We start from the raw sequence: 13,336 nt of genomic DNA on the forward strand, positions 1-13,336 counted from the left end.
GCTCTAACAGACTTTCTATAAAAAGCACATATAATTCACAGCAATTTCACATAAATGAAACTTAAGAATTTCTGTGAAAATAAAATTTGATAAAAATTGAATTAAATACTCCCTAAATCATGAAGAACAAATAAGGTGTTGATCATTATAATCAAATCATCAATATCTCTGTGATTTGGGCTGTGATCTGGAAAGATGTACTGCAYGTACAGCCCATAATTAGGTTTATAGGCCACTGGGCCCAAAGTCAGGCCATGATGCTGAAAATGCAATCACAATCTTAAAATACAGCCAGCCATTCTCAAAGGTCCTGAACAGCTTTAGTTTCCTTACATAGAGGTTTTTTTAATAGCATCTGATAAAAGTAATGTGTGAAATACGTAATTGGCAATTTTGCTCCTGATATAAAGACAAAACTATGCAAACTTCAGCAGTCAGCTACAGAATCGGAAAAAAAAAAAATCACAAAAATCACATGACTATCCTTCATATCCCTCCCCATACAAATATTAAGTTAACTCACAATATGAGTTGTTATAATATAATAACTGTTATGATGCAAAACCAATTAAATAACTTCTACCTCTATTGAAGCATGCATGAAAAATCAGTTTATAAGCTATGAAAACAAAAACAGATTCTAGGGGGTTTACCAGTTTACACATTCCATGAAAATGAAACTTCCACTGTTGTCAAATCCTGTATACTAATCTGATTTATTTTACTAATTTTTATACTGTGGAACTTGCCCATCAAATTCACATTTAGAGACAGAATGATGGGCTATAAAATCTTGCATGTTGATTTGTCTCCTAAATTACTAATTCATGCCAGAACTCTAAAGTTCCCCTTGAGTGGTGTTGGTACATCTTTTTTTAGTGCATTTTATACCATTGTCCTGTACTCATTTATGTGAACAGCCACCATTTCCTCAACACTTAGAAAATTATCTTCCCTTAGGAGACCCACAGAAGGAGAAAGAAATTATCWTATTTACAGCATTATTTGAATTAATCCCTCTGTGGGTTTTTCAATCCATCCTACACAGAGTTTCTGTTGCCCTTTCTACCTTAGAGCTATGGTGAATACTGCTGATTCCACGCCATTAGACACAGGGACAATTCCCTAAAACTGGAATTCATCACAAAATCATGATTGTCACATCCCAGATAAGAACTCGCAACCCTGTTTTGATATCCCAATGATTAAATCTCCAAAATAACTTTGAAAAAGCCCCAGCCAAGAGAAGAATGCTGTTTATTGGTGATTTTTTCCCTGATTTATTCACCTCCACCCTGGCTTTGTAGAATTCAATGTCATGGAGCCTCTCCTTGTAGCGGCTGACTTCACTCTCCAGYTTGTCCACTCGGATCGCCTTCTCCCGGAGTGCATCCAGCTCATCCCTGTACACCCTGGCAGAGCGGGCATCCGACAGCAGGTTCATGTTCTAGGACAAAGGGAGAACAGAAATTAAAGGCAAGATTGAACATAGGAGAGGATAACACAGCTCCATCACTGTTCAAATTAATGTAATACAGTGAGATTATCAGTTAATTCTGAGAAACAAGAAAAAAAAATCGAATCTATTTTRTAGGGTTAGCCCAGATGATATATTTCCAAGGAAACTGCATTCACCTTTGCCAAGGCTCACTATAGTTTTATGTAGTGTATATTTATATATTTAGGTTTTTTCCCCTCATTATCAACACATGAAGTATAAAGAARAGCCACACAAAATTTGAGTGCATAGATTTTGAGAAGATACTCTCAGAGGATGCCCTGGTTGCAAATTGTCTGGATGTGGAGACAAAAAAACYAGAGAAGAAATACTAGCCTAACTCACACTAGTTTTTAAAGCATAATATACCAAGTAAAGGAATGAATTGCACAAGATCATCTTCTGAGTGAAGAATAAAAAACAAATAAACATGAAAACATACTTAATACAAAAGAAAAAAAAAGAGTGAGGAATTGTACTGGTGATGGCAACTTTTTTTTTAAATAATGGAATGATTAAACCCACACCTCTTGCTGAAGTCTTTTCAGTTCAGATTCCATCTGCTCCAGCTCTTGTTTACAATCAAGCAACTGCTCAGTCTTTTCCTCACTACAAGGAGAAAACACAAACCAGTTAAACATGGCCACAAAACTTGCTAATGATCACCTGATTTGAGAACAAGTGCTGAGATTTGTGAGGATTCCACCAATAATCCACAGTTTCAGTTTTCAGGGACATCAGAGAGTAAAATGGAGGTTTGTCATTATGACTTAGTTATTCTTTAGTTTTTARTCTTTATCTAATCTTTTAAATGCTGTGAAATCTTTAATAGTCCTTTAAACTGGTGTTCACTTATGTAGAGCAGAAATGTAGAGATGCAGAAAATTCATGTAGAGATTTTCTACTCATGTAGAGCAGAAAACAGGGTGTAGTAAGAGAATTTTTGGAATAAGGGAATTTTTGTAACAAACCCCAGACAATACATGTGAATGTGTACCAAGAGATGCACATCCAAAAGTAAACTCAGAATCATTTCAAAATACACATTCAAAAGGTCCAAGWTCTTTCCAGGAGAACCACACAATTACTCCTTTTGTATCTTGTCACAATCAGGTAAAGTCAATTTTAAAAGCACTTCTATACTTCTGTAAATTTTCTTTTTCTTGCAGAAAAGAATTAAGGTTTTAGGTGTCTTTACTCAATTGAAGAAGATAGTGCTTAATAACCTCACTAATTAATGAAACAYATAATGAATTTTAATTTTATGGAAACAACATAGTGTCTTGTTTCAGTCTGCTCAGAATCCTGTGCTAAAAACAACTGCACTCAGAATATGACAATTCTTACAGAACTCATTCTTAACTTCCAACTGATTTCTCAAACCTTAAAAAATGAGTTTGTTAAACCATGAGTAAGTACAAAGGAAATTATTTCTCTCACAGATAATAATACCTGATGTTCAAAATTCAACTGTACCTCAGAATAAACAGTATTTTCTGTTGAAAAACCTGCCGATATTGAATATTCTTAAATTCTTAAATATATTCTTAAACATATTCAAATATGTTACTATATTATTTCACATTTTGGAATACTAGTAAGAAACAAAACAGAAACAGAAAACAGCAAAATAGGAGAATTTAATGGACTGAAATGTATAATACAATCTCAAAGCAATCATATAACAAAAAATAGGTATGTTTTAAACAAAACTGGAGCAGTTGTTTTTAAAAATGAGCCGATCTCACCATGAATGATCTTTTTGCAACCAGATATTGTTTGGAGAAGGTCACTGAGCCTACAAGCACAGGAGGCTCAACTCTGCACAGCTCAATGCAACATCCCTGTCACAGCTTTTCCTTTCCAGAGGTGCTCAGAAACCAGGCACAAACACACATTTATTCCTGCTTTCTGTAACTTTTCCATCAGCATCCATATTCCTCTGTGTTGCTCTACATGGGGACACACAGAACTCAACTCTCAGAAAATTAGGTGTGCAATTTCTGGCTCCAAAGTTTCTATRTGCCCTGGTTTGCATCCAACTGAAAAATAATCTTTACACACTCTTTATATGAAATTACATCAGCTGCAGTGCATATAAACCAGGTATGAAAATTCACTGCCAAAAACAGATTAAAAATAAAYTTTATGCTGAGTATTTTCAAGTCTGGAATTAAAATAATTTTRAATTTATCAAATAGATGCAGCATTTAGCACCAAATGCTGCAGACAGAAGTTAATTTATCCAAGTCTGGTATTTTAAGATACTGCTACACGTAAATGGAATTTATTTACCAACTGAATTCAAATAAGAGTGAAAATGTGGACTGTTCTGAGCCATCAGTGTTGCCCTAATTGCAYGCTTCAGCTACACACTGGAGAGGATTGGACTAAATTATACAGAACATACCAGTGTTCACTGTTTAGGCTATCTATTAACTGTCAATCAAACTAATAACAGCAATTTTTTCACTAATTTTCTTGGTGCAGCTGTTTATAGAATATCCTGGGCGGGCTCATTGCAGGAGACACATAATAACACMGACATCAGGAAAAAAGAGCCCTATCTTTTGTCCTCTGTTCCTCTGGAAGACCATGCTGTAGTGGGGGAAGGGGATCCTCAGAGTAAATCAACAAGATCCTTAATCCAACCAGCTAGAAATGATCTGATCAACAAACTCTGGGAACTGTGACTTATGCTAYCTCCAGTTTATAATTTACCTGTCTCCCTCTCTCCATTGCTCAATTAAAAAAAAAATATGCTGTTCCTACACATATTGAATCTCCAGATTTAACTTTTTAAATTCAGAACACATACACTTCACTCTGCTAAAACTGACACATTGCTACAGGCAGAAGATTCTCCACAGCTTTATTATTGATCTTCTCTTTAAATAAGTCCTCACTCTGCTCAGATTTGTTCCTTGACTATGAAGACAAAGTGCCTATAGAAACCTACTGAATCAGGAGCAGTTTGCAGGAGCAAGCAGGTGCTGTGCAGACAAGAAGACAAGAAATCTTTTACACAGTAACAAAGACGTGGAGAACAGGTACTCATTCTAATGGAAGTTTTTTGTCCTATCTGCAACGAGCTTAAAGCATGAATKAACCATAAGTGAGTATTTCTTGTTGGAAACAGGACACCTAATCATGCAGGAATMCTCCTGCACCATSTCCTTTTAATGATCACCTGGTTTGMGAAMAAATATTGAGATTTGTGAGACTTCCATTTTAATCCATTATTCCAGGGACATCAGAGTGTAATTTAGGTCACAACATCATTAGGAAAACTGAGACAAACATAGATGAAAAATTGTATTTGCCCCATGGGTCCACAAATCTTACATAAAAATACCCCTCTTGGGGAGCACAACTAAAAACAGCATTTAAAACTACAATCTACCATTTGAAAGGATGCAGAATTGGTTTGAAGAGGACTAGAAGTGTACAAAAGCAGCACTTTGAAAGGATCTGAGTGTATATTGGTACTCACAGCTCCTGCCTCAGCCTCCTGATCTTGGCCTTGGCATCGGCGAGCTCCACGCTCAGGTGCTGCCGGCTCTCGGTGCGCTTCATGCCGGGAGAGCCGCACGGGGACTGCGCCGCCGACGCGTGAGGCAGGAACCGGAGACAGTCCCGCTCCTCTGACAGCTCAATGATGGTCTGCAGGATCAAACGACAAGGAAAAGTCCAGAGAGCCATCTCTGGGTGGATCACTCACCACCCTAACAAATCAAACACTGCGAATGGTGTAGGAATGATGGAAAGGTTTTAGCCATCAAAGAAGTCAAAAGCTCTGCTTGCACGTTTACGCCTAAAGCAAAGAGCTACAGCTATTGAACAGGACCATCTGGCTATGTTGAATTCTACTTTTCACTTTCAATTTTGACTTCTGAGCCCACAAAATGATCAGTGTTCAGAAAAGACTGGGTAATCAAAGGATTGAATCCCTTGAAAACCACCACCTCTTGAAAACAAAAAAAAATGTGTTATCTCTGACAAAGTCATGTTCTTCTGTGAGCAGTAACAYCCTTGACATCTGAATAAAGCATCAGACCTAAAGGAATACCTCTATTTCCTCCTATACATAAAGGTGTTAGCCAAATACAAACATCTCTTGTAGTTTAAAGCTATTTTTCCTTTGGCTCACAAAAATGCATCACCACCATCCCCTACCCTCTGTTTTGCTCCTATCAAGGCTGTGGTCTGGAAAAAAAGCACTGTCAAAGGAATATCTGGAATAATTGCAACATATCCGCTCTACTGAGGGACAAATCTGGGATCACCAAGATGATTCTTAACTTGTAATTTTTGTCAAATAGAGTTTTGTTCCTTGATTCTRACATGATACAACAACTGTGCCTCATGATAAGCCTGTAAAATCTCTTCTTCTATTATAGATTCTGTTTATTCCCCTCAAACCTGGACAACTGGATGCAGGAAGAGAACAGCTTTCAGTGATWGGCTTGAAAATTGATGGGTTATTGATTCCTGGTGAATGCAGCTGATACAGCTTTGGATTATCTATTTTCACACTCTGCCTACATGGAAAAGATCATCTGTTATTATCTCTCCCAGCCTGTCATAYTATTTAACAACTAAAATGCACAAAAGAACTCTCTGAAACAACTTTCTGGCAGTAAGGAATCCTTGCTTTAACATGCCAACAGAAGACTGAACTGTTAATTCTAAAATCCTGAGCTGCATCATCTCAAAAAAAAAAAGATGATTTCTTATATTTCTCTTACGCACCAAACCACATCCATACCTCTGAGTGCTCATCTCTTTCATCTATAAGTCTTTTTAAATGTAATGCCATATTTTTCAGGAGAGGTTCAACATACTCTTGCGTCAGCACAATGACATCCATCCACTGCAGGTCAAACACATTTTCCTGATTATGAGTTACCTACATGAAAGAGAAAAAAATATCCTTGTGAAATTTTCAGAGTAGAAAGGAAACATAAAGATAATAGAGCTGCAACTCTACGAGTGAAATTTTCTAGACAAGGTATGAAAGAGTATTTAGAATACATTAAACTGAATGYAAAGGAAGGGTTTTTGTCTATCTAGAAGCAGCATCTTATCCTTCTGGCAAAGTGACAATGACTTATTATATATTACCTACCACATACATTTGATTGGAATTATACTTTATAAATAAATTTGCATATGAAAACGTCACTAAACTGAATTTGCTGYACGTAACTAAGAAATCCTTGAAGCAACAAACTTGCTTTCTAGTACTGTCCTAAAAATATAATCCAAAAATGCTCAATCATGAAATCTTTTTGTGAATCAAGCAAAAAAAGAAAGGCTTTTTTTGCTTACTACAACCACTCAATATGCAAATCACATATTTGATTTGATTGCCATTGAACGCATGCAACTCCCCTCTTTCTGCAAMACAATATTTCAGCTCAAAGGAAACAGCACAATTCCAAGCAGACACCCCCCCAAAAAAAATACCTCCTGAATGTGGGCTGCAACAGCTGCTCTGGTATCAAAATCCAGACTTTGGATTCTTTCAATAAATTCTTCTTTTTTCTGACACTAAAAATAGAGAAATCTATTTAATATACATACTTCTGTATAATCACAAGTATTTTCATTCCTCTTTTGTATTTCTAAGAGCTAGAAGTTATAAAGCTGATCATTACATAACAATGATCACACAACTGAATTATTATCCAGTAATTCTGGAAACCAGTAAATCCTTGGTTTATACCATGTTACAGTAATTAGAACTTCCAACACTAATTAAATGATACAAGGAAAAAGGAGTTGAAATGGGGCAATGAAGAGTTTTCTCAAAATAACTACTTTTTCAAAATTTGGAAGTGAGTTTATTAAATGTATGAAACAGCTGCAGTAAGTTAATTCTTCAGTGCTTTACTATTTCCTTCSTCTCTTTACAGTATCAGGGAAATTAGCACTATCAAAATTAATAAACTATTAGAAATCCCATGAACACAGTTTGCTGTATTTGTGCAGTTAGTAGTGTAGGGTTACAGACATTTAAACTGCCAGAATAATCATATTTTTCAAGGAATGCAAGTGTACCACCAAAGKAAGGAAGGTCAAAGTTTTATACCACCCCAAGTATTAAAATAGTAAGAAAAGAGATCAGTAACACTTAGAAATTTCATAGAGACACAAACCTAATTACACATACCTGAACTGCACAACCCAGCAAAAGCAGGAGGAGCTTTTTTACTTCTTCAGTACCTGGTTCTAAGAAGAAACAAGAAAAAATGGTAGGTGTAAAATGGTAATTTAAGCTTCTTCCCCTACCCCTCAGAAAACATGAGGTTTTCTCACTATTTCCATATAATTCATGTTAACCTAGTTTGGAAAACAACCACATGAGGAAAAGCCCATCTTTTCAGCTTTCAGCTCAGTCCTTTCTGCCATGTWACTGCTAACTTTCAAAGTTAACGAATACCTTAACAGCCATAACAATTTCAATTGGAAAAAAAATTCTGCCCTTCAAAAAGCAAAATTTCGGAGTGATATTTTGGAGACGCACAATCAAGTTTTCAATGGTAATCTCAGGTATCTCAAAGTAGTTACAAAAGTGSTTAAATTATCTGCCACTCCCAAACTGGAAGAGTTCAGGTGACAAGCTCATTTAAATTCTTCCACTTAGGTGACAAGTTCATTTAAATACCTTTACAAAGCTGTATTAAATATTCATCTGCACATCTAAAAAAACCAAAATGTATTTCCAAATCTGGCCTTAAGCATCTTAATCTCCTAAAGAAGCTTAAGTTAAAGAACTCTGTTTACAGATTAATAAAAATGTTTCTTACTTTTTACATTCACAATGTCCTCATCTTGCTACTAAATATAGAAATATATTCTATATCTAGAATATAAATGCCACGAAGCAAATGCTTCAAGGATGGCAAAATAGTTCAGGCATTGACTCAAGCTGCTTCTTTTGGAGTAAGTACATAATGTGTATAATCCAAATGAACATGTAATGCTTGAATTTTTCCAGAGAGGTTTCTCAGGTAGATAGATACATAATGAAAAACATGGACTCAAATGGGAGAATTGTAATCATTTATTCAGACTTCTTGTATCCCAAAGGCTCGAGCTGTGAAGTCTTTTATGGAGAAACAGAGAAAACATCAAGGAATGTGTTTCACCAGAAGCTSCTTCAGCTGAAGAAGGGTAATTCCACCTGGCTGCCTGTCTTATCAGTAAAGGTTAACAGGAACGCAGGAACAGGAGGATGTCAACAGCTCATATCCTACATTCATTYATCCTAATAAATTAATCACACTTTTTTTCATTTTTAAGCAATCCCTGAGCTCCTCTTCACTCTTCATCTCCTGACTGGCTTTCAAATGCATGCCTGAGTATTGATTCCTAGTCTCTCCTCCACATTCCCTGAAGGAACAGCGAAAAATACTGAACCAGCTCAGCTTCCCTCATCTTCTATGTTTTTCTTCCTTTTCCTCCATCAGAAACATAGAAATAAATGATTCCCTTCTACACCCTCCACCTTGCTGCTGAACTTTGTCCCTACCCTGTGCCACCCTTTGATCTTCCCTGTGTTCACCCTTACCCCTGGCTTTCAATCCATTTGCAGCCTTCCATCCTCTCCTGCCTTGCTCCCTCAGAAATATGAACTTGCTTTTTAATCCTTCCCCTTTGCCTCATCATTATCCCTTTGTAATTTAATTTAACATTTACAGTCACAGGCTAGAGCTGCTCTCCTCCAGTTTTCTCCTCYAACTGCCTTCCTGCCAATCAGCTCAGTGAAATGTCTCCTGATAAAATCCCTGCTGACCTGTTTTACCAAACCTCAATTTCAGCCTCCTCCGTGCATTTTCCTCCATGAACCAACTGCCTCTGACACCTGCTCTTGCCATCTGCAATTTGGCATCTTCTGGGATTTCTCYACTAATCATTCCTTAAGTGCAAAGGGGAAAAACTGGGAGAGAATCCTATGAAAAATCACACCTCCAGTCTCAGTGGACCAAACCCAAATCAAGAATTGGCTTTTACTCCAGGGCTTGCCTTGATGCAACCAATTTGACACAGCAAGTCTCTCCAAAGGTCAGTGAGGTTTCATTTCTCTGCACTTGCCCAAAAACAGCTTAAAAAMCCATGTAGGGATGAGATTCTGTTACAAACTGACACACTAAGAGCAGTTTTAACTTTCAAAGGGGAAAAGTTCTGGATGGAACCCAAAACAACAGGTCTATCTTCTGGTTTAGACCAAATTCTTGATTGAACTTGAGCAAGAATCTGAAACACCTTCAAGAATGTTGTCCAAATGTAACAACTTTTTTAAATGTGAGGAATACACGACAGGAAAGTCCAAATTTTCTCACAAATCCAACAAAATCCCCACAGAAGAGCAAAGCACACACCAGCTGAGGTTCCAGCGGCCAAACCACAGATCCCAAAACACAAAGACACTTCCTTAAGAATTTTATGTACACAACTGAATGCATTATTATCTCTGTGGGGGTTGACAGTCCATTTTCAATAAAATGTCATCTTATACTACACAATATTGTTAAGACATTTTCTCTCAATATCTTAAACAGAATAAAACATATCACTACACAAACAGCACTGAGACCTGTTTTTTTTACATCTGTTTTTCCAGTAAATCTGGTTTCTAGGCAAATCCATGGAGTCTTTCAAAAACCTTAGRAAAGTCTGGAATCAAAATTATAAAAGCACGATGCATTCTGTTCTTTTGGAAAGAAAGAGACCACATTCACACTTCTCAGTGCATATGACAGCAGCTGCACATATAAAAACTGAAAAAGCTGTGACCTCGGAAGCAAAAGCAGCAATATTCRAAAGCAGAAAGTAAAAACCAATAAAACTAAAGCAAGATACCTACAGAGATGGGATATGTGCAAATGGCATATGGAAAATACCAACATTATGAGCCCTGGGATTGGGAAGTGAGGAAACATAGATGATTCTTCTGGCTCATGAGGAACCCCCTGTCCCACAGACACAGAAGCGTGGCAGAGAAGACATCCCAAATAAATAAMAACAGCCAGGGGAAGCTACACAGCCTGTTAGAGCAGTTCCTGACCTCTCTGCTGAGGTGTCAGAACATCAGGAGGAGAACACCTGGGACACATTAGACCCAAGTAAATAAATTCTGCCCAATCCATAGTGGCTCCATGCAGGCCAGGTGTGTCTGCTCCGTGCTTCTGGAATTGAGAGCATGGTGCAGAGATTCCCAAGTGGCTGTGGATAGTCAGCTGGCTCCACACAGGCTAATTTTCTTGGTCTGAAAATTGCAACTCCCAGAGCTGGAAGCAGAGAAGGTGGGAGCATGGAGAAGACAATGTCAGTTCAGGGGAGAAAGCAATAAGGTAACTGCAATATTTTTCAGGTTAAGATGCAAGAAAAGCAGGGGGGAGGAGAAACAAAGGATTAAGGAGCTGGATCAAGTAAGATGCACYGAACTGCCAATTCCCTCAGCGGTGACATAGGTAAAGAAAAGTTGTAAGTGCAGTAGCTGGGAGTACATGGAAGTTTAACTTTGTGCCATCAGTRGTTCACTGGTTGCTGGGAAATGCACTTGGGCTCAGTATAAATCCTAGAGACAGCCAGGGCTGAGACTGGGACAGAACACATTTATTAGTGTGTGGACACTTTGTGTGGACAAAGAAAATCATTATTAAATAATTTCCCATTATTATTAAAGTACTTATTTGAAAAAGTATTTACACACTCTTCTGCTGAAAGGCTCAATCCTACAGTAATTTYATTTCCAGTGAAAGAATATAAATTATCACACCAGCATACATCTTTATCTTAGTTACAAATTAACTTACCAGAAAAAGGGTTTTTGCCAATTATCAGCACATTTGGCAAAGACATCATGATCAACTGTTGCAAAGTCTCCTATAAAAATTAATTATAATATTATTTACATCATATGTACTGAATGAAAGCAAACACTAAATACCAACAACCATGAAAAAGAAGTCARTATTAATTAGTTTAATATTTTTCASGACTTTAGGCATATAYGTTCAATACTTCATTATTTGCACTCTAATAAAAAAAACCAAACTTGCAAGTATGAGTTACTTSTACAAAACCTTTGTTTTATTGGTTTTCACAATCATCTCACACAGTAAAATCCTCTCGTGGCAATGAGCTGGCTTATGGATTTTAAGCCAATGAGATCCTGAGTCTCAGAATGCAGCAAAACCTTTTAAAATTATTATGTTTATGTTTCCCTAACTTACTGATATGTATTTGTTTTATTGGCTTTAGGTGAATTTCTACTGCAAAAAATCAATTTCCTCTATTTCGGGGCTTCTTTGGCCTCGCCAAAACATGGATGTGAAAATCCCAGGGGTTTTTGCTGCTGTGACACTGGACCAGTTGTGAATATAAAGGCAAAAAAAACCCTGTCTGCACAATCTCATGGAATTTTAGCTTGGAAGTGTCACACACTAGGCAGCAGCTCAGCCTATCTGTTCCATAGATTCCATCAATGGAGCTCCTGTAATGGCTGTAATCGGGTCAAATCCCCAGTCTAGACAGAGCCTAATTCTTCTGAAGCAGAATAGTCTTTCTCCTGTTCCCAGATGTTTACTCCCARCAGATGCCATCCTATAGTCAGGCTTTTTGTTTTTCCACAGTGACAGATCCATTACTATATAAAATATTCCTAAGCATTGTTGTTCAAAAGCAATGTATTACAGAGCAGCCCAAGGCGCACGAGGTGTCACACTGTTGGCTAAAACCCTGAGAAAGTCCACTTGCTTTAGTCAAATTGAAAAAGGACAATATTCCTTGAAAAACACCTGTAGAAATTATTAGCTATAGCTACACCTGAAAGTTCCCACCAGTTARTACAAGGTATTAAAATTGTATCTGAATTGGTTAATACCAGATTGCAAAATACATATTTCCCCTGGACATACCTAAAACAAATTATAAGGGGGGAGAAAACAGCTTTGACCTCCTCAAATATAATGAATTTCAATCAACCATGACACCTGTACTTCTCAGACTTTGATAAAAACAATCTTCAAATAAAAATAAGACACGAAATTCACCACAGGATGTTTCAAATCAATACAGAACAGATAAAATATAAGGAATTRATTTAATGAGTTTTGATGGCTGCTATGAAAGCAAATAACACATTTTTACAAATGCGGRGGAGCTTTTCTGTGGGCTTTTAGGGGTTTTATTTGAAAAAGTATTTACACACTCTKCTGTTAAAGGCTCAGTCCTACAGTAATTTTATTTCCAGTGAAAGAATATAAATTATCACACCAGCATACATCTTTGTCTTAATTAAAAATGAATTAGGGGTGTTTTTTCAGTGATATTGCAAATAATCCTGTGCTGYTATCATAAAACTGATCATATATCATAAAGCAAAATATGTGTCCAGTATGGACATGATCACCTGTTTCCTTACAACACCTCTGCCTTGCTCCAGAGATGTCTGACACCTTTTCTGTCACTTGGTATTACCTTCAGCACTGTGTCTGCTTGCACAAACTTTTACAGTTCATTAGCATTTATTTTACTGAAGATTTTCACATCCTCAGTCAAATCTGCTGCCAGAGAACCCGCGGGAGTCATGGAAGCTCACTGGATTAAACCTCTCAAGCTCACCAAAACTTTYAGGAGGAATCAGATGTCCTGAATCAGCTGCTGAAAACAGTTCCGCACTCTAACACGGCCAAGAAATGTACTCGCTCAAATTACTGGTCCAGGACCAGAACTGTAGTTCCTGAGAGTAACAAAGATGATGCAGGAACTAAAAAATTTGACTAATCTAACATAACACCCTAATTTTGAATGTTATATTCAATGAAG

General features: G+C 37.1%; 1 protein-coding gene across 1 annotated transcript in view; it reads right to left on the minus strand.

The window, feature by feature from the left end:
• Nucleotides 1-13,336, minus strand: part of CCDC88A (coiled-coil domain containing 88A) — a 62,351-nt gene that overhangs the window by 31,832 nt on the left and 17,183 nt on the right. The window contains exons 4-10 of the mRNA XM_057382229.1: nt 11,323-11,392; nt 7,674-7,732; nt 6,968-7,051; nt 6,267-6,407; nt 4,992-5,161; nt 2,026-2,107; nt 1,289-1,447 (exon numbers count right to left, since the gene is read on the minus strand). Of these exons, the coding sequence (XP_057238212.1) occupies nt 1,289-1,447; nt 2,026-2,107; nt 4,992-5,161; nt 6,267-6,407; nt 6,968-7,051; nt 7,674-7,732; nt 11,323-11,392 (765 nt within the window). The remainder of the gene's footprint in view (nt 1-1,288; nt 1,448-2,025; nt 2,108-4,991; nt 5,162-6,266; nt 6,408-6,967; nt 7,052-7,673; nt 7,733-11,322; nt 11,393-13,336) is intronic.

This window comes from Malurus melanocephalus, unplaced genomic scaffold (genome assembly GCF_030028575.1).
Source record: "Malurus melanocephalus ecotype Western Australia unplaced genomic scaffold, MMel_1.1 scaffold_13, whole genome shotgun sequence".
In the NCBI taxonomy this organism is placed as follows: Eukaryota; Metazoa; Chordata; class Aves; order Passeriformes; family Maluridae; genus Malurus; species Malurus melanocephalus.